Source organism: Manacus vitellinus, unplaced genomic scaffold (assembly GCF_001715985.3).
Source record: "Manacus vitellinus isolate BGI_N305 unplaced genomic scaffold, ASM171598v3 scaffold_51_pilon, whole genome shotgun sequence".
NCBI lineage: Eukaryota > Metazoa > Chordata > Aves > Passeriformes > Pipridae > Manacus > Manacus vitellinus.
The window spans coordinates 3,477,007-3,504,754 of NW_021940620.1; the positions used below are offsets into that span (position 1 = coordinate 3,477,007).

Consider the following 27,748-nt stretch of genomic DNA (forward strand, 5'->3'; position numbering starts at 1 on the left):
ATGTGTGTACTCTTGACCTCTTACTGGCCTCTCCAGTTGTTCTTATAAATAATTATAGGCCCAGTGAAACTTGTAACTTGAAATTGTTGTATTATTTCACTGTGTCTGCAAGGTTTAGTTTCACCCTTTGAGTAAGTCAGCCAACTGCACAGCTTAGCTGGGTTTTAAGTCAGCAAAGGTCTGTCACATACCTGGCTGGGAAAAAACAACACAGGAAAATGGGAATTCCTTTTCTAGGTACCACAAAAGAGCCCAGTGTCCCCTTTCTCACAGTGGTTTGAGGCAGATGCATCAGAACAAAAATATGTTAAAATTGGACAATAAGCAAATAGGCAGGAATTTGCTACAAACACAGCAATTGCCCTTTGAAGGCCACCTCAAAGCCACCTTCAGAACCAGAAAAATTCCCTACAGCTGCAGGCAGCAGGACAAGCAGGAATTCTGCAGGGAAAACAGGACCTTCCGTAGCCAGAGCAGACACAGATCCTTAATGTGCCAGTAAGTGGTTTGGGATGCACACATCCCCCCATTAGCTCTTTTCCTGATCTTTCACAGATACAGGCTGAAGCCTTGAAATAGTTAAGCTTTAAAATCCTTTGTGTGATTAATTATGACAGTTCCAGGCATTTTTCTGTCTGCATAAATGTCCAATCCTTCAGGGACCTCGTTAAGTTGTTGGCTTCATCCCTTTGCCGTGGCAGTGATGCTGCAGTTCCAGTCAGGATGGGTCAGCATGAAAAAAAGAGCACTTGTCTGTGGTTTTACATTACATCAGCCAAAGTTTTGAATTGTGGGAAACTGAGGAAAGAATTGCACTTTTCCTGATGTTTGAGCTTGAGTTTATGTGCACGAGTGTCATGTTTGAAGAAGGGCATCTCGTACTCGTGGAACCATAAGTGAACTGGTATTTCTTCACTCCTGAAAAGCTTGTTTGAACATCCCAGGAGAAAATTCCACTTGCTGTGCCAGTAAGCCTTGTCTGTGTTTTTGCCTTAAGATGTTGATGGCAGCCTTAATCCTGAACCTCTCTTAGGAAAACCAATGTAGAGGGTAATGCAAAATGTGCTGCGCTGCCAGTGCCCTGTCGTGCTGAGAGAGCTCTCTGCAGTGTTTGTTTACCACCTTCCTCACAGAGGAAACAGCAAATGGGGCCTTTGTTTTCTGTGGCAGCAGAGATGCTGCTTTAATGTCATCCCTGTCTTTCCTGTGCCTGACTGGCTCTCCGGTGCTGTCAGACAGCGGGATCCGTGTTTGGGCAGGTGGAGCCCTGCTGACAGCGGCACAGCTTCGCTAGCAGGAGGGGTGGCAGCTTTCCCACCTGTTTGAGGTCCATTTGAGGTTACTAAGCTTGATATTAAATGCTACAGAGAATGAGCAGCTTAGATGAACCATCACTTTCGTGATTTCTTCACATTTCTTATGACACTGTCCCCACAAAGATACCAAGGCTTTCGGGTGCTGAATCAAAAAGAGGATCTGAGAGACACCTTTCCCCTTGTGATGCCCATTCTCATACTGCCCTGAATCAAGGCTTAACACTCTGACTTGTGGCACCATCCACCACCTTCACACTTGCATGCTTCCCACTCCCCCTTTGGAAATGCTTGGGTTGTCACAGGAAAAGTTGGGTGCCTGAGTATTCCGGTCGTTGTCTCCAGGGTTGGGAGCACACAGCGAGCTCCAGTGCCTTAACACTTGGGCATTTTTCCTGCCATATTTTATCCATCTGACAACCTGCTGTTACATAAAATGTAATTTGAAGTATGGTGCTTCATTAGATGATTTTACAGTATTAGAACCACCCAAAAGCTTTGATGTAGAAGATAATTAGTAAGGAATTACGAGGAGATAAAGAATGGGTGGGCAGACAAGGCTAATGAGTCACAGTCAGCAAAAAGTGGGAACTGCAGTAGTTTGCTGTCATTAATATCCCAAGTATATTCCTGTTGCGTTTCTTCCCCAGGCATGAGAGGAAGACACTGAGAAGATGCATTTTCAGAGCCAGAGGTTGATTCCAGGCTGCCTGTGTGGTCTGTCAGGCAGTCACAGCAGTGTCATTGCTGAATCACAGTGCCCTGGCTTCTGAAAGTCTGAGGCCATAACCCTAATCAGACTGAGTCCAAAATAAGCCACAGTATAAATGGTTTATTTTCTCCTTAGTCTGAAGTATTCAAAAGAGTTTTTTGTTTTAAGGGCAGCTTCACTGCAGTGCTGAGCCTCTTTTCAGACTTCTGGCCCACTTCGTGGCTGTGCTGGGGCGGGTTCTGAGCTTCCTCAATTTAAACATTTGTACCACCTCCATGGCCCACAAACACACCCTGCACCCATCCAACCTATTTCTTCTTATCTATTGTTTCATCAAGAGAAGATAAGAATCAGTGAGAAGTAACTATTTAGTGTGTAACTTCCCTACCAGTCATGACCAACCAGAAAGGGATCACCAGGTCACAGCAAAATTCTGTTGTTTTCATTTGAGGTAGTAAAATTTGGTTTGGGGTTTGGTTTTGGAATTTGTTTGGTTGTGAGGTTTTGGGGGTGTGTGTTTTTTTGGTTTTTTTTATATTGCTGAAGATATTTTTCTTTCTATAGAATTTCAAGGCAGCTGGCCATTTTCAAATGTCTTGAATTTTATTTGGGTTCTGTGCATAACCTGGTTCATGGAGATAAAGCACAAGGTGATGAGGAGGATACTGGAGTATATCTTGAAACCAAATAAACCATTAATTAAGCAGATAATAGTCCATAATTAGAGTCTGTGGGTTCATTGTTTAAGGAACAAAATTCATGATGATATTGGAAAGACAAAATTAGGAAAGGGTTTGGCCTCAGCTTTCTGTTGAGCTTTTCCTTCCAGCTAATCACACATGCTATTAGTGCATTCCTTTAATTCAGCACGAGATGGTTTTAGAATATATTGTGTTTTAATAATCTCTTCCCTGGTGTTAGCAATGCCCTTTACCATGTCCCTTGTAGTTCATCTGTGTTCTACTGCTGACAGAATTTGCAGTTATTGTCTCTTACATTCACAAAGCTGCCTTCCTGAGGAGGGAACAGGTTATCAGCTCTTGTAGTCATTTTTAATCATTTTGAAGAATCATTTCTTTCTAATAAGGCAAGTGATTAATTATCGTGCCCTTTTTATCAGTGTAAAGCCTGTCAGGGGTGCAGTGGCTTTCAATTACAACATTTCAAGGTTTTCTTTGGTAGAATCCAGCATATTTAGAGACAACCCCATAGTTAAGCAGCCTTTTTTCTGTACAAGCTATAATTATCTCCTCAATTATTGTTCTATTTATTTACAAATAAAGGCCAAATATCCGCAGTGGAACGTATAAAAAGTTAATAAGAAATTCCATTACCCCAACACTGAAGAAAAATGTGACATCCCAAGCTTAATGGAAAGGGAAATATCCCATCCATTTGCATGATTAGAGAATATGGGCCCTTCATAAGCCTAAAATAAATGAAATACCAATATGAAATTAGGAATATGTTTCTCATTTATAGGGAGTCCTGAAGCAAGATGCTTTTGTCTTTTCCTAATAGCCTCCCTTCAGCCTCGATTGTTACAGATTGCTGTGGAGATGGAATGGAACTGTGCAGCAGTACAGGGATGAGGCAGGAGAGCAGAATCCAAATACAGCAGCAGAGAACTTTACACAGAGTGTGAAACTCCTTTGTGTTGAGTCATATTGCTTAATTCTCCATAAATCTGCAGGGAGGTTTGGCAGAGGAGTTGAGGCAGTGCAAGATCCACAAGTACTGAGCACCTCCCAAAATCAGTGTCTCTTGGGGTGGCCACCAGTCCTTCCACAGGAAAATCCCAGTGTTCCTTGTGCTGACTGATGTTTTCCATGGGCACATCAGGCAGCCCTGGTGCAGTTCCCCAGGGAAATAAAAACACACGTGCCCCTTACTGCTTTGGGAATTTTCAAGTGGACTTGAAATTGTTTCCACCTGCCTTCTGTGTGCTCTCTGTTCCTCGAGGTGCCCCTGCTTTGCCACCAGGCTTGACAAGCTCTTTCATCTCCTCACTGGGAATAACTCACTGTGCTGTGAAAGATTTCCTCCACAGAGGGGAAAAAACACAGCCCTTCTGAGTGTTTGCATAAATACCAGGAGGACTTGGAGGGCCACAAATCTCCTTCAGCACTAATCCTATTTTTTTATGCTATTAGTATAACAAACTAAAAATCCTTTTGCTTATACCATTTGTTTTCCCAAAGGGGACTGTTCATGCCCTTAAAAACTCTTAGTGCATGAAGCAAGTGCATAAATAAAGAGACAACAGGAGAAAGAAAGAATGAATATTTATACAGTCAGCACTCAGAGCATTAATGAATCTTTATTTATTATTTTCTCTCTTAAACTGAAATAACTAGCAAATAATGAACTTTCTTATTGAGAAGGTGTTCCTGGGGGTAAAGCCTCCCACTAGGCAGGAGGATATGGGGATGCCTCTCTGTCTTAAAATCTTCTGATCCATTTCTGGCCTCATGAGTAGTTGGAAGGAATATTTCTGTGTCTAGCACACTTTGAAGGGATCATTACTTAAAAGGCTCAGCATTTCTTGACAGACAGAGAAGAAAGTTCGAAATTTGATTTTAGCTGGAGATCTGGGAAATATTTTTTCTCAAGTATGCAACAGGTATTTTTGAAGTGTGTCATTCACCCCAAATATGAAATCCATGTCCAATCCCAGTACTTCAATAGCACAAATTGGGGTTTTTCATGGCATCAGCAACACAGTGCACTTTTTATTTCTTCCTGTAGCTGATGTCCATTAAGTTGATTGTATTCCAATCTGCTTATGATTTATTAGTGCCATGTGAATTCTAGTTTGCCTGTTAATTCTAATTCTTTCACCTGTTGGTCCTGGTTCTTTCACTTGGTTTTGTAGGGACTGTGCTGTGGATGGAAGTGATCTCAGTTATTTTTATGAGTTCTGTGCATAGGTGGGAAATTGTCCCCAAATCCCCCAAACTTTGCAGCTGTAGGAGGTTGTTCTGGCTGCCCAGCCCCAGAGCAGCCTGGCTCTGGCAGCACCACCCTGTTCCTCACTCGTCTGGCAGAGCTCTGGAATTGCCTCCCAGTCCATCCCTGCCAGGGATCAGCAGGAGCTCTGAGATGAGGAGTGTAGCCTGCTTCTCCTCCAAGATTTACCCTGTCACATTCAGGGCTCGATTCACATTTCTATGAATATACAGGGATTTTTCTTGTCTACAGCACAAATAAAATAATCCCCTCTTTAATCCTGTCAGGACCCGCCCTTCAGCCAGCCAGTAGAGGCCACTCCTGGTAACTAAGGTCTTTCTCACCTGCAGTTGCATCCAGAAGCTTCCAGCTTTTGCAAATGCAGAGTGCAGAATACAATTTGGCTAATTCATGATGACAGAGAAACACATTTCAGTGAACTGGCACAGAACTGGCAGCCAGAGATACTTGAATTCTCTGCCTAGCTCTGCCTTTTTAATTTTCTTCCATATTTCTTTGCCTAAGACTGATAAACCTCTTGCTTTCATTTCCCCCACAGGCTAAAGTGCAGCTACTGCAATTTTATAAGGTTCTTGAAGGATTACTAAAGAAATTTAAAATCTTCCTAAGGTGCTAATAGTGTTAGGCTGTATCTACCAGAACGAGCTCCCAGTTCTGAGAGATAACTGAAGCATAAAAGCTCAGGTTAACAAAGTCACTGTAACTAATATAGTCTAAACAGGGAACCCCTAATCCTGCTTACCAGGCTTTTAAACCTCAACACTCCAAAGATATGCGAGGACAGGTCCTTGATTTGAGGTACAGGGCTGAGCACACGGCCTCTTTCATAAGTACTTATGGTACCTGTTGATATATTTGCTGACTAAATTCAAATCATGAGTGCTTTTTGAACTTTTTTGATGAGTAACAGAAGATAAGATACCCCTCTCTTTATCCTTATCTAAAGAAAACACTTTAAATATTGCCCAGATTAAACATCCGAAAGACAGATTTTGTGAATTCCTCGCAAGTAAATTGTGTGAGAATCCCTCTAGTTGCCTTCTTTTTCGTGGTAGTGTTGTTAGTAATTAAATATTTTTAATAGCAGCACCTCAGTACTGTAGGGGCTTGCCAAAGCTGTCTCATTTTTTTCCTCTGTGGATTATTGCAATCTCATTAGGGTGTATCATCACAGCAGCAGGGATTCATCTGTCTGCATTTGGGTGTCTGTTACTATGGATCTGATTGTCTGGATTCTACTTCTCATGGATACAGACAAATAGATACTCTGGGGTGTAATTCATCTCATATTCAGAGAGCTGTCAAAAACCAAGTCAGAGGAATTGTTGGGTTTTAGATGCCTGCAGTGTGGGAATCTAATGCTAAATGAGATGGTTTCCAACCTGGTATGTTTATGTCTTGACATTTCCACATCAATATAATTTCCCAACTGGTAGTTGTCAAACACTGGAGAATTTTCGATTTTTTTTAGACTTAAATGGAAGTGTGAGTGAGTCAGATTTAAGTGATATGTTTTCATTTCCTGTTTTGGTCTCTCAAATGGAGCAACTTACACTTTTGTGTTTTGTCCCTTTGAATTACACGGGCTGTAAGGAAATGTGGAACAGAATGTATTAAGGGGTGGCACACATGAAACAAACACCAAGTGCTTCAAATTACCTCAGCTATTAGAAAAATGCTTTAGTGGGAAGGTGTGTTACTGAAATGGCAGTTCCCACCACCATTAGCAGCCCCTGCACAGAGAAGCTGTGGGTCATACCTCTCCATACCACAGATTTCTCAAAGCAGGCATTCAGCCAGACACTTTGGATAAGAGCTTGAGCTGAACACATAGTCAGCTGGTCCCTGCCTTGTGCTAAATTCAGCTTGTGTTCATCACCACTTAAAATACTGGCCTTGGTGACTGGACCTGGGGCCCACAGAAAATGCAACAGTCAAAAAGAATCTCTGGTACTTGTGTCTCTTAGTGCTGCTCTCTCTCTCTCTCTCATGCATTTCCAAGGGCTTTAGTTGATTGGTATTTTTTAGGTCTGTTTTTTTCCCACTGAAAGATGCACAGTTCCCAGTACATGGAGCCTTCTGTTCTTCACATAACATTAAGTGCTCCCTGGGGGCTCTTCACGTAGGCGTTCTCTGCTGAAGATTTGCCTCAGGAGTCTGTAATTCCTCCAAGAAGAGCACATATCTTTATTTCAGAGTCATCACAGGCTATCACACTGGCTGATGCTCACTCACATTCTGCTTCATTAACTGTTCCTCATTTGTTTCCTTCTCTTGCCAGCCCATTTAAGCCAGATCCCCAGTGTACCCCCAGTAAAGCCTGGACCAGGCTCAGGCAGAAGACAGATGGGCTCATGCCCTGCTCCCTCTCTCTGTGGTGGACAAATTATGTCTTGAATACTTCTTTCAAATGTTACCAAAATACTGGCAGCACACTTGCCTTTCTAATAAAATTACAGGTGTTGCAATCTGGTTTTATACTAGATTTGGGAAAGTCATGGTGCTGGAGAGGAAGAAACTTGACATGGGAGTGTGGACGCAGCTTGAGATGTCACTAAGGGGCAGCAACACTCCCTTAGGGACTTTCTATCTTTTCCCACTAAATCTGAGCCTGTGCTGTGCATTTGCATGTTCTTGTGGTCTGACCCAGGACAGTGGATAATGGGCACACTAAATCTCAAAGAAATAGAAGGAGGAGTCTAGAAGCTTGTAAGTGTTGATGGATAATGTCACTCTGATTAAATGTGTAACCTAATGTAATAAAGTGGCTTCCAGTTGATCATCTTCTTGGGGAGGGCCCAAAGCTTCCATTCTGGCAGAAGGCATTGTCAGTTGGGGATTTCTCCAACTCCAATTTCAGCTGCAGGAACATGTGGGATCATTTCAGATCAGACAGCACAATGGTGTGTGCTCTATGGCAAATATATGCACCACAAACACAGTGTTGGACAAATTTTAACATCATTTTGAAGCTATGTGCATTATCAAGATGTTAGTAGTTATGGGATGCTTTTAGGATTTCTCCTTCCTACATTGCTTGTGTGTATGAATGCACATTGTCATCTTTACATTAATTTGGAGAAACTGGAAAGTGAAGCATGCACCAAATCCCCTATTCTTCATTAGCTAATTATCTGGTTGTGAGGCCCAGCATTCAGCAGTTCAAGCAAATAACAGAGATGTGAATTATTCATTAAATGGGAATGAAAGATTGTAGCTGTTGCAGTCTCCTCTCTCTGACAGCTCTATCAAGCATGAGAGACAATGATATTGGCACCATAACAGCATACAGAGATGGGGTCATCGACCCAATCTGTCCCTACTGTTTGGTTTCCCTTTTCTCTTTTAAAACACAGTAGGAGCAGTAATCTGTATGGCTCAGCTATCAGCTTTTCCATGGTGCCAAGAATGTCTGTGTCTGCTGTTGTTACATTTCCTTTTGTTTCTCTTTTTTTTGTGCATTTTCTTCTCATATGTGTCAACAGTAAAGGGTTTTAATCCTCCCACTGACCAAGATAAGCCTTGCATTTCCCTACTTTCCTGTTGGTTCTATCTTGTGAGTCGTTTAACAAAGCCCATTTAAAGGGAGAAAGTGAACTCCTGATCCCAAAGAAAGCAAAGTTTCTAGTAGTCTATGATAATATCTGGTGCTTCATCATTAAAGGATAAGTGTCTGCACAAATAAGGCCATTTGTAAACTTGCACATCTCTGATAGAGTCACTTAATAATTCCCATGCCCATAATGGCTCTTTGTGGACACTGACATTTCTATAGCAATTTTTAATTACCAGTGAATGCCAGCAGAGGAAGTTGTGGGTAAACAGCATTTTAAGGGATCAGCACTCCAGCTGAAACACTCAGGGGTTTCAAGTGCAATGAATAACTTATTTCAGATTACTCACAGAAAGGAGCAACTATATGTTCATTTTATTTCACTACACAATCATGACAGTCCACTGCCTGGAAAAATACACTTCACTTCTCTGTATTTATATCATGAGCCTGCTGAATTTCTTCTTCATTTGTTTGCTTTCTCAGGCTTGAAGTCAATAAGAAGGGTCAGAAAGCCTTTTAGCCGTGGCCTTTTGGCTTTGTCCTGTTTTGTTCTTACAACCAAATGATCCAGAAATCGACCTGAAAACATAGTTAAGTGATGTGAAATTTAGACAAAGTAACAAATTACCAGCAGGAGAACATGCTGAGTTTCAAATCATCCTGCAGCCCGGGGAGGCTGCTCAATTAATTAGCTGGGTAGGAAACTTTAGGGAGGAGTTACTGAGAGAATCCAGGGGAAGGAGGGAAGGAGGATGTTTCTTCTGAAATGGTGACATTGGCACTTTGACAGTTGCTGCTCTGAAGTTTTTGCCAAGCCTTTAAAAAGAATTTCTCTATATATTAACATCAGTGTGCCACCAACCACCTTCAGCAGACACTGAGAGCCAGTGGTAAAGGCTGCACATGCACTGATGGCCATGTCCCATATAGAGCCTGCCCTGTTCAGGGAGCTGATTATGCCTAATAATATCTTGGCTGTTATTGACTGTTCAACTCACATTAAGAACCCTCCTATGGTCGTCTTCCTTTAGAGGAAAAAAAAACAAATCACCGAGATTTGTGGGCCATTTAAAAACCTATAGGGCATGAAATTGATACTGTGTGAGGAAGAGAGAAAGGAATTCCCTCATTAGGTCTTGCACATTAGTACAAAGGCTGTTACTGTAGTTTAATGTGAGTTCTTGTGATATTTCCTCGTAGCTCATTTGTACCAAACACATGGAATAATACACCAAGATACTGATATTTCTTAAATTATATTTTTCTAATGGCTTCACCTTTTTTTTTCTCCACATGTACCGTCTGTGAAAAAACAAAGGATGGTTAAAATGAGTGTCTGAATTAAACACCTTGAACTGAAACACGGACTCCCTGCTTCCAAATTGAGACACGTAACATAAAGGCTCTCAGGAGTTATGGGGCAGAATTACATTTTTACTCTGTTGTTGATGAACTCCATGGTACTGAACACTGAGGTTGCCTCTGTGGCAGCAGGAGAAGCTGCTGGGACAGTGTTTCTTGCTAAAGCCTGTGATAGAGTTGATTGGATAGAACTTAACTGCTGCTCAGGCTTACAAGTTCTTACAGCTGCTCCCCACCTCTGAATCTCAGTAAAGAAAGTTACTTTAACATCCCAAGTGTTGAAAAAGGGTCAGAGCACAGAACATGAAGCTCTTGGTTAGTTTTTTTTTCTCTCCTGCACACCTGACATGTTCAGATTGTCTGCAGTCTTTGCTCTGGCGTGACTTAGAGCGGGTGAAAATTTCGAGTTAGGCTTTCTGGCAGCATCTCTATCCTGCAAAGTGCTGTGAAATCAGCTGGAAAATTATCTTGCCCAAATTATAGATGGAAATTCAGTATTCCTGTCAGACAAACACATTTTGTCTGAGCAGATTTTAATGTTTGACCGTGGCAAAATCAAGCTAAACTCGTTTTCCCAGTTCAGTGTCAGCCCAAGTATCACAGGGGGGTGGAAACCCAACAGGGGAGGGAGGAGGAATCAGAAAGGAGCAGATACCCCCTCATTGGAAGTCCATCCTGCTTCAACCTATTCTGGAAGTAGAGAAGACCTCTTTGTGATGATGCACCCTTATTAAAATGACAATTTACTGATTAAAAGCCAATAGAAATCCATTCTGCAGAAGCAGCAGTGGAATGGATAAATTGTGCTGCAATAAAATTTCCGTTTTCTCAACATCACAGCACATTTATATAAATGGAAATGTTTTTTCCTCCTTAATACTAAGGTCGCCCTTGTACTGGTTCTATTTTCTGACTGTCATTTTTTGCCAGGGATCTTGTTTGAAATCCAAAAAGTATTTGGGGCAATGGCTCCAGATATGTCTAGAGATAGATCAGACAAGCTGACTCTGGAAATACAATATATATCCCCTGAAAGAGAGTAAAACGCAGCTTCCAGTTCCATTGTTACTTTGTGTTTGAATTATTCAGCTTTACAGATACACACAAGGCTCCTTTTTATTAGCACTCCATGTTTCATCTTTGTTCTAATAAAAAAGTAACATGTACATCCGGAACCCTGAATAATTCAGTCTGACTTCATAACTCAGGGATCTCACTCCTTTTTCAAGGCATTTCTTGCCCGGCTGTTCCAGGAATCAAGCAATTCTCTCATGAACAGTTGTTCCTCTGTTGTAGAAGTCGATTTTAGCTTCCCTGCTGAGTGCCAGGTGACAGAGTTTGCTGTTGTATTGCCTGAGGCAGCTTCAGCTCCTTCTCTGTGGGAAAAGGACAAAACAACATTTTAGTTATTCCACACAGTTACTCAAGTATCCATAAGGAACTGTTCAAACTTTAATTCTTCATAAAGGATCTTCTTTCAGAGTTCCTTTGGCTAAATGTTGGCAAGAGATGTCAGATGATATCTTCATCCATGCCTATTTTTTGAGAGACATAAAGCATTTTAATTAAACTGTGAATCTATTTAGAGCCTTCTAAACATTGGCTTTGTGTGTTTAAAAATTATTACCAATCACTTATCAAAAGACATATCGAGATGCCCTGCAGTGCATTAATGAGAACAGAATTGTGGCATTTGCCAGAGAACTACACAAAGACAACTTTGATTAACAGCAGCTCTGTAGAGGTGATCTTTTGTTGTTAAAAATTAATTTTGAGGTCTCAAAACCAAGAGAGGAACTGAAGGCTGTGTGAATTAAAAATCAGATTGTGAGATTCCAGCAACCGAAGTGTAGCAAGAAAAGAAAAACCTGTAGAAAGAGCTCAGTGTTGGCTTTTTCCTTCTGCATGTGTGTTCTGCAGTGTGGTACAAGTCCTATAACTTCATATTTTCAGTGCAGTCCAACCACCAGACACTTCTGAATTGCAGTGCTAATGCCCTTCCTCGTGACCACTTTCTGTCTTCCAGCCCATTTGACAATCTGCTCTCCACTCCTGAGGTGAGCTGCTAATTTTACCCTTTCATCTCATTCTGTGCAGAAAAGTCACTGATTTCCTACTGTTTAGAAACTCCCAACCTCAAAATTTCTGCCTTTGACCCAATTCCAGCAATTGCTGGTCGATTCCAGCGGAGTGGAGTTAATTTTTACAAAATGATTTTGTAATTTATGAATTTTCATCCTTATTTGTTTCACACTAGACCTTCTCTCTTGCACTGTGGAGTGAGGAATGGTATTAGATCCTCCCTGATTTTCCCAGCACTGTTAAGCTCCAGCTAGAAGAAGGAATTCTCTTTGCTGTATTTGTATTTACTATACTTCAGAACCAGGCAGGCTGGGCATTTGTCCTTTCATTTATTTCCCATTTAAGCCTCTTCCAGATATCAATTATATGACTAATTGATTATCCATAGAGGAGCTTCATCTTTTTCTGCTTAGGTAATTCCTCTCAAAAGCAATGAAAATTCCATTAGGCAACAATCTATTACACCAGTCAGCCCCCAGCTAATTTACACTTCTGATGTGTTCCTGTTTCTAGATTAAGTACAAGGCCTGTGCTGCAGCATCTCATTCTGTTGGGCTATTTTTGATCATGTCTCATGGCTAAAATCCCCATAACTCTATAATCCTAGTGGTTTCTTCTAACAATAAGTTCTTTACCTGGAAAAATACAAATCTGTGATTTTTCCCTTTCATCCCCAATCCAGAGGTGTTCCTGCCCATCTTGTAGGGTTTTCCACAGTGGTATCAGGTTGACAGGAGCTGCTCCCATGTGATGGGACTGGAACTACTCCTTCCCTAATGAAATCACTCTTCGAAGAGCCTTTTATTTCTGTGTTTGTTTTGCTCAGTGCGCACTAAAACTAATGTAATATGGAAACAAATCTTCCTCTGTTGATGTGGAAAATGAAGTGTTTTGCCCACGTTTCCATGGAGACAATCAGGCTGCCATAAATGAACATGAAATGGCTCTTAGTTCTGCAGAATTTAGCTGTGTTGAAGTCATTTCATTACAAGTCATTCATGGGGTCCTTTGCTCGTGTTCTGTTCTGCCTCCCAGGAGTCCCAGGGTGATTTCTAGGCACTGAGTGTTGCTATCCCTGTTTTAAATGCTGGGGAAGATAGTGAGGCATAGAGTGACTAACTCCCTGATCCCAAGGGATGAAAAAGGCAAGGATAGAACTAGAAGCCAATGTAAGAGTGTCTTTTCCTTCCTGACCCATTGACCAGGATGGCAACTGCCCGTGCACTGAGATGCCAAGAACTCTAAGAAAAAGTGTAAAGTTGGGAATTCATCCCCGACATATTGTTCCAGAGAATGTTATCAGTGTTCTACCTTATTGATTAAGTATAAAATCATAGAAACACAGAGTGCTTTAGGTTGGAAGGGACCTTAAAGATCATCCAGTTCTGACCCCTTGCCCCGGGCAGGGCCACCTTCCACTAGACCAGGTTGCTCCAAGTCCAGCCTGACCTTGAACACTTCCAGGGCCAAGCTTATGTATTTTATGTGCAGTAGCTGATAATGTTTGGATCCAAAATCTGTTTTATTTATCCTTGCAAACAAGCACAGGAACTTACTGGCAGGAGTGGAGTTTTTCCCATTTGCAGAGCTGGGTGTCTTTTCTGGTGGAACATTTAAACCCGAGCTCAGGGACGGGCAGGGGGGCCTGGAACTGCTGGGGCTGGAACAACCAGGACATTCAGGCTGGGGACAAACAGAGTGACCTCATCAGCCTGGCAGAGAACTCACAGCCAGCATTTTTATTGCTTGCTTAGCTCTCTCCAGTGCTGGGTTAGAAGGGAGTTTTAATTATGCAGATCGAAATACTGAAATACTGATTTGTAAAACCGGGCCTTTGGTCCTTGTTTTTCACTATTTGCTGATGGAATCAGTGCTAAGAGTGATGCTTTTTTTCTTCTGCATTACCTCTAAAAATAAGCATTAAAAGATATGTGTGCTGTTCATGTTTTGCAATGAGATTTAATGGCTAAAAATATCTACTGAAGAATAATAAAATTTGATTGGTAAGAGATTTTTCTCTGTGAAAAATACAGAGGAGTTCCATATTGTTTCAATTTTATTTTTTCTACTCGTAGTTCACAGTGTTACACTTCATTATAGCTTTTAATCAAAGTTGGAAAAGGGTTCAGTATCATATGAGCTGGCTCTCTGAATTAAATCACAGTAATTTTTTTCCCATTACATTGCTGCTTCAGTTAAATTATAAATTATAGCAGCTTCAGAACCATTCCAAAAGGGTTTCACTGCATACCATGTGACTTCTCTCCAAGCAAATCAAAATATATGTTTGCATAAATCTGAAATGGGAAAGGTATATCTTTAATTATGCATGAATAATTTAAAATATTATTTTCAGAAGAAGGCATAACGTTGTTTGTTTTCATTGGCCTCAGAGTAAAGTAATTTGTATTAAATGAAATCCCACTAAATAAATGATAATTCTGTAACAGAAAGCCTAGTCTAGGTCAGTTCACAGGAAAAATTATATCCAGCATTTCAAACTCACCATAGGATTGTCAAATCCAAGCATAAAGAAACCTCAATGTTATCTTATATATATTTTCTATTTTATTTTTATTTATGATGATTTGGAGTGTTTTGCATGGCCTGGATATTTTTAAATCTTTGTAGTTTATATTTTCAGTATTTTCCCAGCAGCAAACAGATTAAAATCTTTCTGGGATTTGGAGAGAAACCCAAAGTTCTGTTCTGGCACTGGGATCTGGAGATTTAAGGAGCTCAGGTGGTGTCACAGGCCCCACGTTCAATCACAGATATGCAAAATGCAGCCTCAGCTAAAATCTGCCTTAGAATCATCTCCCAAGCTGTTATCAGCCAACCAGTGCAGAGACCCAAGTCTTTCTTTCTCTTTTCCTTGGGAAAATCGAGCCTGGAAGTCTGAGGGAACATGTGTCATTCCAGAAGAGGGATGGCAGGGCTTGGAGGCAGCCCAGGGGCAGGGGCTGGGGGCAGCAGGGGCTCTCCCAGCCTTGGCAGAGCAGAGAAAGGCTGCAGAGCTGTTGGTATTTGGGTTAGAGACTGCCCTCAGCAGAGGGCTGAGCCTGGTTTAGCTCTGTAAGGAGGGATCCTGCAGACCTGGGTCCTCCCTGAGAGGCAGAAGGAGAGGTTTCAGCATTTCCTCACGTTCCACCAACTCAAAATTGGAGGAGTTTTTCAAGCTCTCACTTGCATCCCAGGAACTTGAAGCTGGATCACCCCAGGGGTTTTGGGGACTGCAGAGCTGCTGTCATTAAACACATGGCAAAGCCCTCTGAGTCCCAGAGAATGGGGTAATTTTTATACCCCACTGCTTCCTGGAATTAATAATTGAATGGAACATCTGAGCAATGTCCTTCTGCTGGGTTTTTTTAAGTCTGTTTTGCTTTCAGCTGAGCGGGATATGCAGAAAAGCACCCCGAGGGTACGACATGTGCAAGCACAAATTATCCCAGAGTGGAAGTGCTTGGAATTGAGAGGATCATCGTGGCACTGGTGCCAGATCACACTCCACTGAACTGTGCAAGTGAGCCACACTTGCATGTTGGATGAACCTTTGCCTTGCAGGCAGGAGAGTTCTTTGTGAAAAGGGCACCTGCACTGAGGGTTGTGACTGATTATCACATCCACCAGTGGAAGCACATTTCCCAACTTACAGTCCTATCTTATTTTTCTTTTCTTCCCCCTTTTTTTCACTGCATTGGATTTCTGTAGATTCGTCAAGGACATTAATTTAAATACTCGGGTTCTTATCCTTTGCTTCAGAAAGGAAATCTGCAGAGTCCTTTGAAGCATCTTCTGCCTTGGATGGCCCTCAGCAATGTCAAAAGCAATTATATGTCAGTTATAAGAAGTGATTTTTGAAAGTGCCTGTAAAAATTAAAATAGATGTTTCTGTGGCACTATATCAGCATCTCCAGCCACTCAGATGTTGGAGTGCTCCAAAGAAAAGCTGTACAAAAAAGCTATACAAAAATACTGTGCAGTGATGGAACAAATGCTGACAGTTTGAGATGTCACTGCTTAACTGCCTTGAGAAATTCCATTTATTGAAAATAATTCACATACATGTTTGAAACATTCAGGCTTACAGTAATTAATTTTCAGCTGAATTGATTTCTGTATGCAAACTGCTCTGAGGAGAGACAGAGAGACTGAAATATCTGAGCTGACTAATGGAAGACATGCTCTCCCCTAAACTTGGGGAAGGGCTAACACCAATTTTCTCCCTAATGAAGCAGAATGACTTATGCCAAGATTTGCAGAAGCAGGATAAAAAACAGTGGTGATTATTTGCTTTTATGTGGGGGGTGGGCCTTGTAATCTGTTATTAAATAACTCTTTGTAAAACCAGAGTTATTAACAATATCAGCTCTGAGAACAAATGTTAACATTCAGCTCCAACAAAGAACACTGGGCCTTTCCACTGGCTATAAAAACCTGGAAGTCCATCCCAAGCTTACTGGGGTGTCTTGTTCATCCAAGGGGATGGAGTAGACCCGCTGCACTTGGGTCTGTGACAGTCTAACCTCAGCACATGGATTGGTTGAAGTTTTCCACTGGAGCACTGGGAACTTCTCATGTGTTCCCAGAGAAGCAGAGCAGTGCTAACCTGAGTGCTCTTAAACTGAATATGTATGACCATGTTCCCCTTGGGAAAAACAGCATCAATTCCTCAGGTACTTTAGAGCTGTAGAAGCTCTGACTCTGGTGGGAAGGCTGTGGGGTGCTTGGAGCAACCAAAATGTTAAAAGCAAAGCTGTTTTTAGCCATCATGCATTGAGAACATGCCCTTTCCCCAGCAAAAATCAAGAGCAAAGCTTGTAGGGATTTTTCCTGACACATGTTTAAGCTGCTTAATGGCTTCCTAGACATTTGCCGCGCCAGGGTTTTCATGGAATTGTGTAGTAAAACTCCACCACTCAGTTGCCTCAGTCACACTTTGTTTTTGGTTGTCACTGTGCTGCAAGTGGAGACAAGATGCTGATTTGAGACCTTCCCTCTTGGGTCTGAAGTTTGACCTAAGATGCCATCTGAGCTTCATGCTGGAGGGGGGGGGGAAGCCAGGTGAAAGTCAGAGCCTTCTGCCCAGACCTGCTTGTGTCTGCAGCTTTCCCATTCCTGCCTTTCCCATTCCTGCCCATTTCCTGGCTTCTCCAGCCAGGAATTGTGCTTTCCTTCTCGTGCCTGCTCGTGGAGTGTAGCTGGAATCAAGTAACATGTAACCATACTGAAATGCACACCTATAATGTAATGCATCGTTTATTTGAGAGACTGAGTTTTATTATCGACCTCTTTTGTATTAAAATATACCCTGGGACCTTTTCATTGAAGAGAGCAGGTCTCATTTTCCAGTTCATCATACCTTTCCCAACAGATGTTCTTCTTTGCTCATATAGTCAGAACAGATCCAAGGGGATTGAATAAAAGCAAGTGCTCTTGACATTGCATTATATTTGTCATTGAGTGATCATAGTACTTATTGGCAGGCAATTTTGGGAACAGAAAACCCAATATTTACATAATGCCGTCTCTTTTTGATTGTGCAGTTCATTTCAGCTCCACTAAACAGGCACACTTTGAAATTACTCCCTTTCCCCTAAGGAATGGTCATAAAAACAGAATCAAGCTCATAAATCTTGTCGTGAACTAGTTGTACGGTTTCTGCAGGATTACACACCCATTGCTGTGAGACACTGAAAGTATTTATTTGTTATCACCCTTTTAAAGTCAAATGTGTGAAAAGTAAATTCCCTCTGTTGTGATTAACACAGTGACCCACTGCCACAGCATGTGGAGCCACAGGCTTAGAGAGCAGCTCCTCCCTGTGCTGCCATTGACTGAACTAAGATTTTCCTGCAAGTCATAAGTCTTCTTTTATAGCGTGGTAATAAATAAAAAGATGAAATTTAATAGAAAAGTATCTCAAACGCTGCTGGTAGGTCTTTGTGCAACACTGATTTATACTGCAAACCCACAGCCTCTGGGGAACGGTGCAAGGAGGGGAGAGGAAAGTGTGCTCAGTTCATAAGGGAAAGTTCTCTGGTCTGCTGGGTGGAGCTGGGAGGGAAAGGGATTTGGGATGCAGTTGGTGTCTGGAGTCCTTTTGGTACTGGAAAGCAATGTCAACATGCCATTATGAGGCTGTTAGCAGGCTGGTGCAATCCCTAGTGTTTATATCTACCAATTATTCTGCTCTCTCTCTGAGATAACCATAGAAGATTTATAGTTTTAAGAGAGAATTCAGGTTGCTCTGCATAATAAAAGCTAGAGGGGGAAAAAAAAAAGAAAAGAAGGAATGCAAGTCTTTTGTCTCAACAACAGGAATTGTGATGCTGCACCTCTATTTTATATAAATGGGTCAAGCACAGGTTTTGGGTCACTGTGTATATAGGGGAGCCTTTCCCTTTGCAGTGCAATCAGCTGACCTGCAGAGTACAATTTTCTTCCAAAAATGTTGTGACCAATGAAGCAGAAACTTTAACCCATCTAAACACTTCTTCACTTGTCAGACAGGAAGAGACTTTGCAGCTCTGAGTACCAGGACAGCTGGGCAGAAAGCAAATGTCAGCAGCAGAAACCTCTGGGTGTGAAGGGAGGAAGAGGGAGATTTTTGAGCCAAGATGAAAAGCCAGGCATCCTGAATTTTCCCAGGACAAAAAGCTTCTGAAAAACGATTACACTGAAAGATGGGCAGTGCTGTATTTCAGCCAGCTGCCTCCTGGGATGGACACTTCCCTTGGAGACCAAGTGTGCAGGGATTTGAATATGGGAAATGCTCAGAAGAGGAAACTATGAAGCCTGGGCTCCCAAAATGATAGGCAGGGTGATTGAAATGGGTTTTCATCAAAGAATTTGTGTTCATGTGAAACCCTGAATTCCAGTACTGACTGGATGTGTATCCCCTTACAAAAATTTAGAATGAATCCTCAGCCACTGTCAGGTGAGATTGACTGACCATCAGTTTTACCTTCAGACTCAGCCTAAAGAAAAAGTGGGAAAATGTTCACATCTCAAAGCCAGGCTTAAGGTATTTTTGCTCCTACTGTGCAGACAGACCTGAGTGCAGACTGCTCGACACAGAAAGGGGTGGCTGTAGCTTTCCTTTCAAGCTGATAAAATAACATCATCTCCCCACTTTATTTATTTATCTTTACTTTTAGCTCTTCATTTGCAAAAGATTTCCTCCTCCTTGCTTTAGGACAAAAAGAGCTGTAATGACAAATACGGTTGTTATGTTTCATCTTATTCCCAAGGGTGTGTTCTCCTGCCAGTGATGAGCATCTGCTCCCAGTCATGGAGAAATCTGATTAACAAAGCGTGATCTTTGATTAGCATATTTCAGAAATTGTTTCTTATTATGAGCCCTCCTTAGGGCTTGTGTTGCTTAGCAGTGGAACAACCTTCCAAACATATTGAACGTGTTGGGGAACTTTGCAGACACATAAAGCCCCATTTGGAACTTTTCTGTTCCTGTGGATCATACATTCTGCATAAGTGGACTAAAATCTCAGGAAATGATAATTCACATCGTGAGTTTTTCTGCTGTTTTCTAAAAAGAAGTTTTGCTTGTATTTAATAAACTTCCTGCTATTGGTTTGAACTCTATGTAAGGGCTGTCTGTAATGAATAATAAATGATACTTCTATTGTCTGTTCCATGTAAGGATTTTCATGAGCTTTTCCACCATAAATGAAATAATTAATCCAATGGACAGGTGGGGAAAAGCTTTATTTATTATTGTCAACATTATTATTCTTTTCAATTTTTGGAAGCAAGACACTGAGGTTTGGGCCTGATTTGTAAGGGAATAGTGACTGGGATTTCCAACCATATTTTTTTTCCTGTTGTTTTTCTTCAAGCTATTCAACTATATTCAAATGTATTTTTTTCTTTTTTGATAGGCAATTTTTAAATTGCAAAATATTTGAAAGCTGTGTTTCTTTTACTAGTAATGTAGAGTGTGATGCTATTTCAGACCTGTGTGCATTTTCACTGCCTTAGAAAACCTAAATAGTTCCTGAAGTGGATAAAATTCTCCAATTAGAGTAAATTTTACTAGGAAAAAATGCTAAATATTGTAACTGTGCATGATGCCACATAGACCATGTGGGCCAAAATTTTGCTTCTCTTGTTCCTGCCAAACCAGGGTTGACTCTCAAGGCTAAACCCACATCCCAACTTAGTTTTGGCTGATGGAAAACCTAAGCACAAGGCCAGAGTGTGCTCTCCAGCAGCCCAGTGCCGTTGGCAGCTCTCAGCCCTGGGCTCTGAGCCAGTTTGCACAGTGATTTTTGTCGAGGCAGCATTTTGCATGGAGGATGTGCCACCAGCAAAAGCAGACAACGTGCCTGTGCTCCAGCAGCAGAGCAAGGCCAGCTGCAGGCCAACAGAAGTTCTGCTCGTTAAGTTTGGGGGTGTGGGAACGACCTTTGAATTATCTCAGCCCCTTAAAGCCACGATCTGCTGACCCTGCACACTCTGAGTGGTGCTCACCCTCCAAAGGCTTTGCAGAAGGAGAGTGTTTCACTCTCTTTTGCAGTTTAAGAATATCTAGGTAGGCAGATAACTAAGGAAGCTGTGCCTTGCCTTCTCAATCCCTGTTAAAGATCTGCCCCAGTCTCTAACTCAGTCTCCAGGGAGAGTAAAGAGGATTAAGAGGGTGTATCTCACTCTTAGCGTTCTGGGAATGCAAAGGGCAGGGAATGGGATACTTCTCATCTGCCTGACTTAAAAAAGACACCAAAAGGCAACAACAAAACCCCCCTGAAGAGCCATGTCAGCCTTTGGTGGTTCCACTGGGACAGAGCCTGTCCCCTCTAACCTGCCCATGTGTTTTCCTAACGCATTAAATGTTGATGTCTTGTTGTTTATGGTGCAGGAAACAGATGGTCTTTTCTCCTTCCCTGCTCATTTCACCTCTTCGATCACTTTTAATGGCTTTAAAAGGAAAAGCTTTTAGCACTTTTGCTTTGTTTTTACGATTTCCACCCCCCGTCTTGCACCAAAGGCATTCCAGTAAATACATATGCACTCGTGAAGCTCAATTGCCCGTCCCGAATGTGTAATGGGTGTTAATGTGGCAGGAGCTTGTAGCTGTGGCTGTTTAACCCGGCACAGAACAGCTGCAGCTCTTAAGACCTGCAGGAACACAGAAGAATCCTCTGCCTGTTGGAAATGCGTTTGCTCTCCAAGAAATTTGGTACGTAGCAAACTGACAATTCCTGTACCTCAAAGTCTCCTTTGAAAAGTTTCTCTGGGCGTTCGGTGAAAGAGGGAGGCACAGTTGGCATAATGTGCAGTAGGAGCTCTATACAGTCCCCAAAATGCAACCAAGAGTGATATGGGGAAGGATGGGAGAGGTAAAGTGGGATTTGAAGACATACTGAAGAGGAACAGAAAGTCAAATCCATGGCAAAAGAATGTCCGAAAAGAACTTCTCTAAAAATTGCTTCTTGAAATTTCTCAGTGTGGCTGAGACTTCCCTTCTTCTGAAAGTATTCACTTAACTTAAATGTTCACTTTGAACATTTGTAATTCATCATGGAACGTAGTGTCTTACTGCTGGATCTTCAGAACATCCTTCTGTAAGAGAATGAATTTAAAGAGGTACCTTTCAAATGGGACAACAGCTTGGGCATATTTGCTCTGAGACACGTCATGCTCTCTAATCCAACCTCCAACAGCAGTGCTGGTGATGCAAGTTGTTGTATGAAAGCCCAGGATTATTTTTTTGTTATTGCTGCTCTTCTGCTCAAGCATTTTAAATACAGGAGAGGCTTCTCTGTAAAAATGAAAAAATAATTTCTGCAAAATAATATACCTGTTATGCAGCATCTGTGAAATTAAATTTATTAGCACTCTGCAATATGTCAGTTATTAGTTAGCTTCTAAAATACCAGTCATTTTGTTATTTGTGAGTATATTTTATCCCATCATAACTTTTCTATGAGATAAACAGCGTGATATAGATGGTTAAACCAGAACTTCATCCTGAAGTTTCGTGTCTAATATTAATGGGAATGCAAGTTAGATTATTGTTCAGTAGTCAGTCTTTAAGCTCTCCATCTGTCTTTTTACATCTTTCTCCAATAGAAAACATCCCTATTTCAGGTGCAGTCTGAAAACAGCAGCACATACTGTAAAATGGTATATATGGAATAAAATGGAATAAAATCTTTATTCGCTCAGGCGGGGGAGTGTCCATTCTATCCAGCTGTCATCCCTCAGCCAGGACAGACCTTTGTGTGCATTTCTCACTTTCTTTTTTGTCGTGTTTGGTGTTTTACAGCCCTCGATCCCTCCAAGGATCCCTGCCTGAAGGTGAAGTGCAGCCCACACAAGGTGTGTGTCACCCACGACTACGAGACCGCGATCTGTGTGAGCCGCAAGCAGCTGGTGCACAGGTGAGGGAACCTCGTGTGGTTTGAGGGCTTTGTGCCTCTCACAGCAGCAAACAAGCGTATTTGAAAACCTGAAAACCCAAAATATGTGTCAGAGACATCTACGGTTCCAGCAACTTAATTGGAAGTAATTAAAAGATATTAATTTTTTTAAAAAATATATCAAACCTCTGCTTACATTTGCAAAAAAAAAAATGTTGGTGGAACTTTGTAGAGCATCTCCATGGGGAGTCACATAATTGCAGAAAGCTCCAGATCTGATTGTTGAAGGACTGAATTAAGAGCAAATGGAGTAGATATGTTACAGGTTTTGGCCGAGATGTTCAAATTAGACCACAGAATTTTACCGAGAGAAGCTATGAATAAATGAAGAAAAACCTACTGCTCAGGAGTTGAAATATGCTGCAAACACCCAAGAATTAAGAAATTTAAAAACAAATGTGGATCAAACAAACTAACATTGCCCTATTTGGGAAGCAGAACTAGGAGAACCAGTAAGGAAACTGGGTTTGAGTATTTCCAGAGCCTCTCTGAGCCAAGAGCCAGAATAAAACTAAGGAATAAACCCTCCACTTGCTAACAAGTGTGGAATAAATTGTGTACTCTGAATGCTGGGTCTGCATTGTAAGGAAAATATATTGTCTAGCTTTCATTATATCTGAGTGATAAATCTGGGGACTGGTCTTCAATTAGTCTCCCTGTTTAGTATGGAAGCAAAAATTTGCCTGTAACAACTCAGGTCCTAAATGTCATCATCAGCTGAGATTGGAGTGCAACAGCTGTTTGAGCCAAACAGGCTTAAGCCATTCAGGATGATCTGATTCCCAAGTACTGGGACTATATTTCACCTTATCTCAGTGATACCTGGCTGAGGAAGCTGATCCTGTAAGAATAATTTGTCTTTGATCGATAATACAAAGTTAATGGTGTAATGTGCATGAGGCAGTACGTTTAATCTTTGGGTTTCAATCTGGAATGATCCCTGGAAGGATGGAAGGAGTCTGCCTATGGGCAGTGCTTACATCCTAATGACATTTTTGGCATTATGTAGCTTACATTTTGTAGTTAGGATGGATTTGAACCACTTGCATTATATAGTAGTCCTTGTGATATATAGACATAGATGTGGAGCCAAATGCTTTCTGAGCTATTTCCAGTATTTCATGTCCCCAAAGTAGTCAAAATGGTTCAGAGTAATGGTACAGAGGAGCTGAATATCCTTTCTTTGCAGAAACCAGGCTGCTTTTCATGTGATCTCTCTATGATTCCTCACTGCCTGCAGCCATTTCAGATAACCTTTGAGCAGCACTGTGACTATGGAGATGAATTGAAAAGTATTGAAAACTTACAGTGAAAATTCTCCAAACAGTTTCCAGCAAGTTTTGTGATGCTGAAAGAGCTACTGCTGATGTGTGACAGTGGCACATAGAACCCCAAAGTGGTTTTGTTCTCCAGGTACCCAGCTCCCTTTGCCTCAGAGGGGAGACATGTCAAGGAGGGGAGTAACCAGGGCAAATTCTCTGCTGATTCAAATCAGTGGAGTGGCCCCTCTAAAGGTTTTCATCTTTAGTCCCACAGCATTCTGCTCTTCCTGTGCCTGAGCTCAGTGCTGCTGTATCTGACTCCAGTCATATTTAAGGTTGTGTTAACCAGGAGTAAACACGTTGCAAGGAGTGGAGTTTCACCTATTTAAAACCAGTGAAAACCTGAATATATTCGTGTGGGCACATGGAGTAAGAACCACCAAATTGTTGTGGTTGTTTTGCACACCCATGGTGCTTTTGGGTGTCCTCCAGGAGGGTTTTCCACTTCAGGCATCATTATCAACTTGCTTGAGTGGCTTTGCACAGTGTGTAGGCTCAGCAAAAAGTAATGGAGGGAGCAACACCTTTGTTCTTGCTGAGTCTCCCAGACAGAACTGCTCTGATTTGTGTCACCCCCTGTGACCCACTGAAGAGCTGCAGCACCAGGGAGCTGTGGTTTCCCAGGCACAGTGTGTAGCTAAGTCTGAAATCAGTGCCAGTGCAGTGCCATTCCCATATTGTTTCCTTTGTGCTGGAATGCCCACTTTTTAAACCACTGCAGAGTGCAGTAGCAGTGCAGAAAACTGAGTTACATGGAAGTGTGTTATTCAACATTTACTCAGACCCTGCCCCAGTCTGGCCTCTCCTTTCCAGCATCTGCAACCTCCTCCTTCTCTGCTTCTCCTCCCCTTCACAATCACCTGGTGAGCAGCCCTTGATCTTGAATCATGGAATGGTTTGGGTTGGAAGGGACCTTAAAAATCATCTAATTCCAACCACCCTGCCCTTTGGATCTACTAATACCAACAGCTGATTACCCAATTAACCTTGTTGTGTTCATAGCTTTTTTCTCTTCTTTTGTTCCTTTTCATGCTGATTAAGAAAATAATTGTTTAATTTTTTATTCCATGTGATTCAGGAAAAAGGGTAGAGCCCAAAGGGAACTTTACAAAATAGCATCATTTCACTTCCTGTTGATATATTTATCCATGTTAATTGCATTTGTTTTCCTAGTATGTGTTTTTTCTTGAAGGGGCTACCACAAGCAGCAAGATGGGAAAACTCAAATAATAGGCCAAGAGCAGAGTGTAGTTTGTTCATTTTTTGTCTTTCTCCATGGACACTGTCCAACTAATTTTTCTAGTAAGCTTTTAGTACTTCAAAAGTTAAGGCAGAAGATGTCTGAGAGGTATTTCAGACAGATAATAGCATTTTGTCAGCACATCCTCCAAGGCATTTATGGTACAAATTGAACAGTGCATTTAGAGAAAAGGCAAGACTGAGCAGTGATTGAAGAGTGTGTAAAAGATAAATTTGAAGGTACCTTCTTATATGCTTAATAGTCCTTGTACTAATGATAGGGTCTTATGAAATCCTTTTTGTGTGGATTAAAACCCCTTTCAATTTGGACATCTATGAGGAAGAGTCTTTATTAGTTCAGTTTTGTGTGAAATGCAGGAGTTAATGTCTCTCAAAGATTTCTCAAACATGTCCAGTCCTTGTCAGACTTTGTGCCATTTGTCTCTGCTGGTGCAGGGGATGGGGAGGAAAGATGTCACTCTTGGGCTCTTTTCAAAAGAACAGGATGAGAAGAGAGGATTGATGGGGAAATAATGGGCATATTAACATGTGCAGGGTTTACAGCTTTGCTCAGTCCATTTAACTGCTGATCACCAGTTAGCTCATCACTGCAGTGTGTCACTCACAGAGGTAATCACACATTGTCTCTGCTTCTCTGCTGGGCCTTAGAAATCCAACTGTTAACTCACAGTTTCTTCAGGATAATGTGCTGACAAGAGAAGCCACTGCTGCATTCCTCACCATCTTTTGTTTTTGAGATCTGGACAAATTCCCAGATAAAACATCTGTTCTTCTAAATTACACGTCAAAACCTTGCTCTGACCAGCGTGGCAGTGCTGGCAGCTACACTTATCCACAAGGAGCAGACAAATCTCCCTCTCTTTCTTTACAAATCCTCATTTCTGGTTAGGAAGGACCCTGTTCAAAACAAGTGAAGTAAAACAACCCCATATGTGGAACGGAGCGTTCTCGCCCCGCTGCTCCTCCCTGCGCCGGTTGAGAGCTTCAAATTGTTTCCAAGAGGGGGAAGCAAAGCAATAACTGCCAGAACATCAGTGACACACCTGCTCTGGAGAATTGCTTGGGAGCATTGCAGCAAAAATCTCTGTCCGCAGCAAACGCACTTTTAGGGATTTGCTGAGAAGTTGTGCACATGAGCAAGGCTTTGAGACAGTGCTATTCCTCTGTGATGTCTGTGGTTGCATCAGCAGTCACCGCTTAAAATGTGCTAAATACAGGGCTATAAACCCTAACCCTGTTGGTTTTCTCTCTCTGCCTTGTGCCTGCCTGTGTTTTCTCTTGCTTGCTTTGCTGCTAAGTGCTGATGAGGGCTGGCACAGCACCAAGGGCTCCTGTGGGGTGACACCTTGAGCTGCCAACCTGACTCCCACGTTCCCAGGGGCCTGACCAACGTGAGGGAGGGCTTGGTCCTAAGCTAATCATGTTCAGTTCTGCCTGATTTATGGGTAATGTTTACAAGGGTCTGAGTAGGTGAGCAATCTACAGGAGAACCAAACCTGGGTGATGATTAATTATCTTTGGATCTATTAATACCCTCATTTGGTTCCCCAATTAACCTTGGTGTGCTCAGAGCTTCTTTCTCTTGTTCATTTTCATGCTGATTCAGAAAATAATTGTTGTTCATTTGTGTATTAAGTACAATTCAGGGAAAAGAGCCTGTCCCAAAGGGAACTTTACAGGATGGCATCATTCAGCTTCCTGTTGGTGATTATTTCTCCATTTTAATTATATCTGTTTTACTTGTATGTGGTTTCTTGAAAGGGCTACCAGGATGGGAGAACCCCAGCAATAACAAGCCAAGACCAGAGTGTAGTTGGTTCATTTTTTGTCTTTCTCCAGGCAAAGTGTAGGTATTTCTAACTCCTCTGAAGGTATTTCTAACTTCTCTGCAAATCCCTCCTTTTCTTTGTGCTAGAACAAAGAGGGAAGGGATGTCACTCCCTAACAGGGTGAATTTTCCCCATTTCATCGAACTCTTGATATTTTTTTATAAGCTGCCAGATGCAGGACAGGAAGAATATTTGGAAAATCTGCTGTAAGAATATGGTTCTTTCAAGTATTATTTATTTGTAGCTGAGGAAAAAAAAGAGGAAAGGATATTTTCAGTTTGTTCATCCATTTTGGGTAGGCAGGAAGCCAAAAATTGTGTTCTGGGACACTCAGGCCTTTCTAGATAACAGCCCTCCCTAACTGTAGTGGTGAAATGTGGGACTGCACTCAATAATTTAGGATAATACAGCTCTATTATAAAATTGTTACAAAGATTAAATTGTATGCATGGATGCAGAAAACATAAATATTAAAATTATTTTTCGCATCCCTAGAGGTTTTTGTAAGTTCTGGGATGAATTCATGAGTCAATTTTTACTGCAGATTTCTTTATGGGCAGCAGGTGAATTCTTTTGTTGATTGACATTTTCGGAATTAAGGGAAGAAAACTGCCCAGTTCACAGCCAAAGGAAAAGCTTTTGACTGTTGTTTTATTAAAATAAAGCCATTCCAAATTTGTTGGATTTTTTTTTTCCTAAGTAACAATACAACAGTATTTACATCTGGTTTGAAATCACTAAATTTGACTTTCCCTAAAAAACAACAAAAAAAAAAAGAAGCATGTTTTTATGCAAAACATTTTATCTATCATGATGAGTATTGATTAATGTACTGGCATAGATTTTTGCTTCAGAAGAAAGAGCATTGAAATATTTGATTAAACACACACTCACAGAACC

General features: G+C 41.5%; 1 protein-coding gene across 1 annotated transcript in view; it reads left to right on the forward strand.

The window, feature by feature from the left end:
• SPOCK1 (SPARC (osteonectin), cwcv and kazal like domains proteoglycan 1) overlaps positions 1–27,748 on the forward strand; it is a 265,682-nt gene that overhangs the window by 128,561 nt on the left and 109,373 nt on the right. The window contains exon 3 of the mRNA XM_029962976.1: positions 22,284–22,398. Coding sequence (XP_029818836.1) covers positions 22,284–22,398 — 115 coding nt within the window. The remainder of the gene's footprint in view (positions 1–22,283; positions 22,399–27,748) is intronic.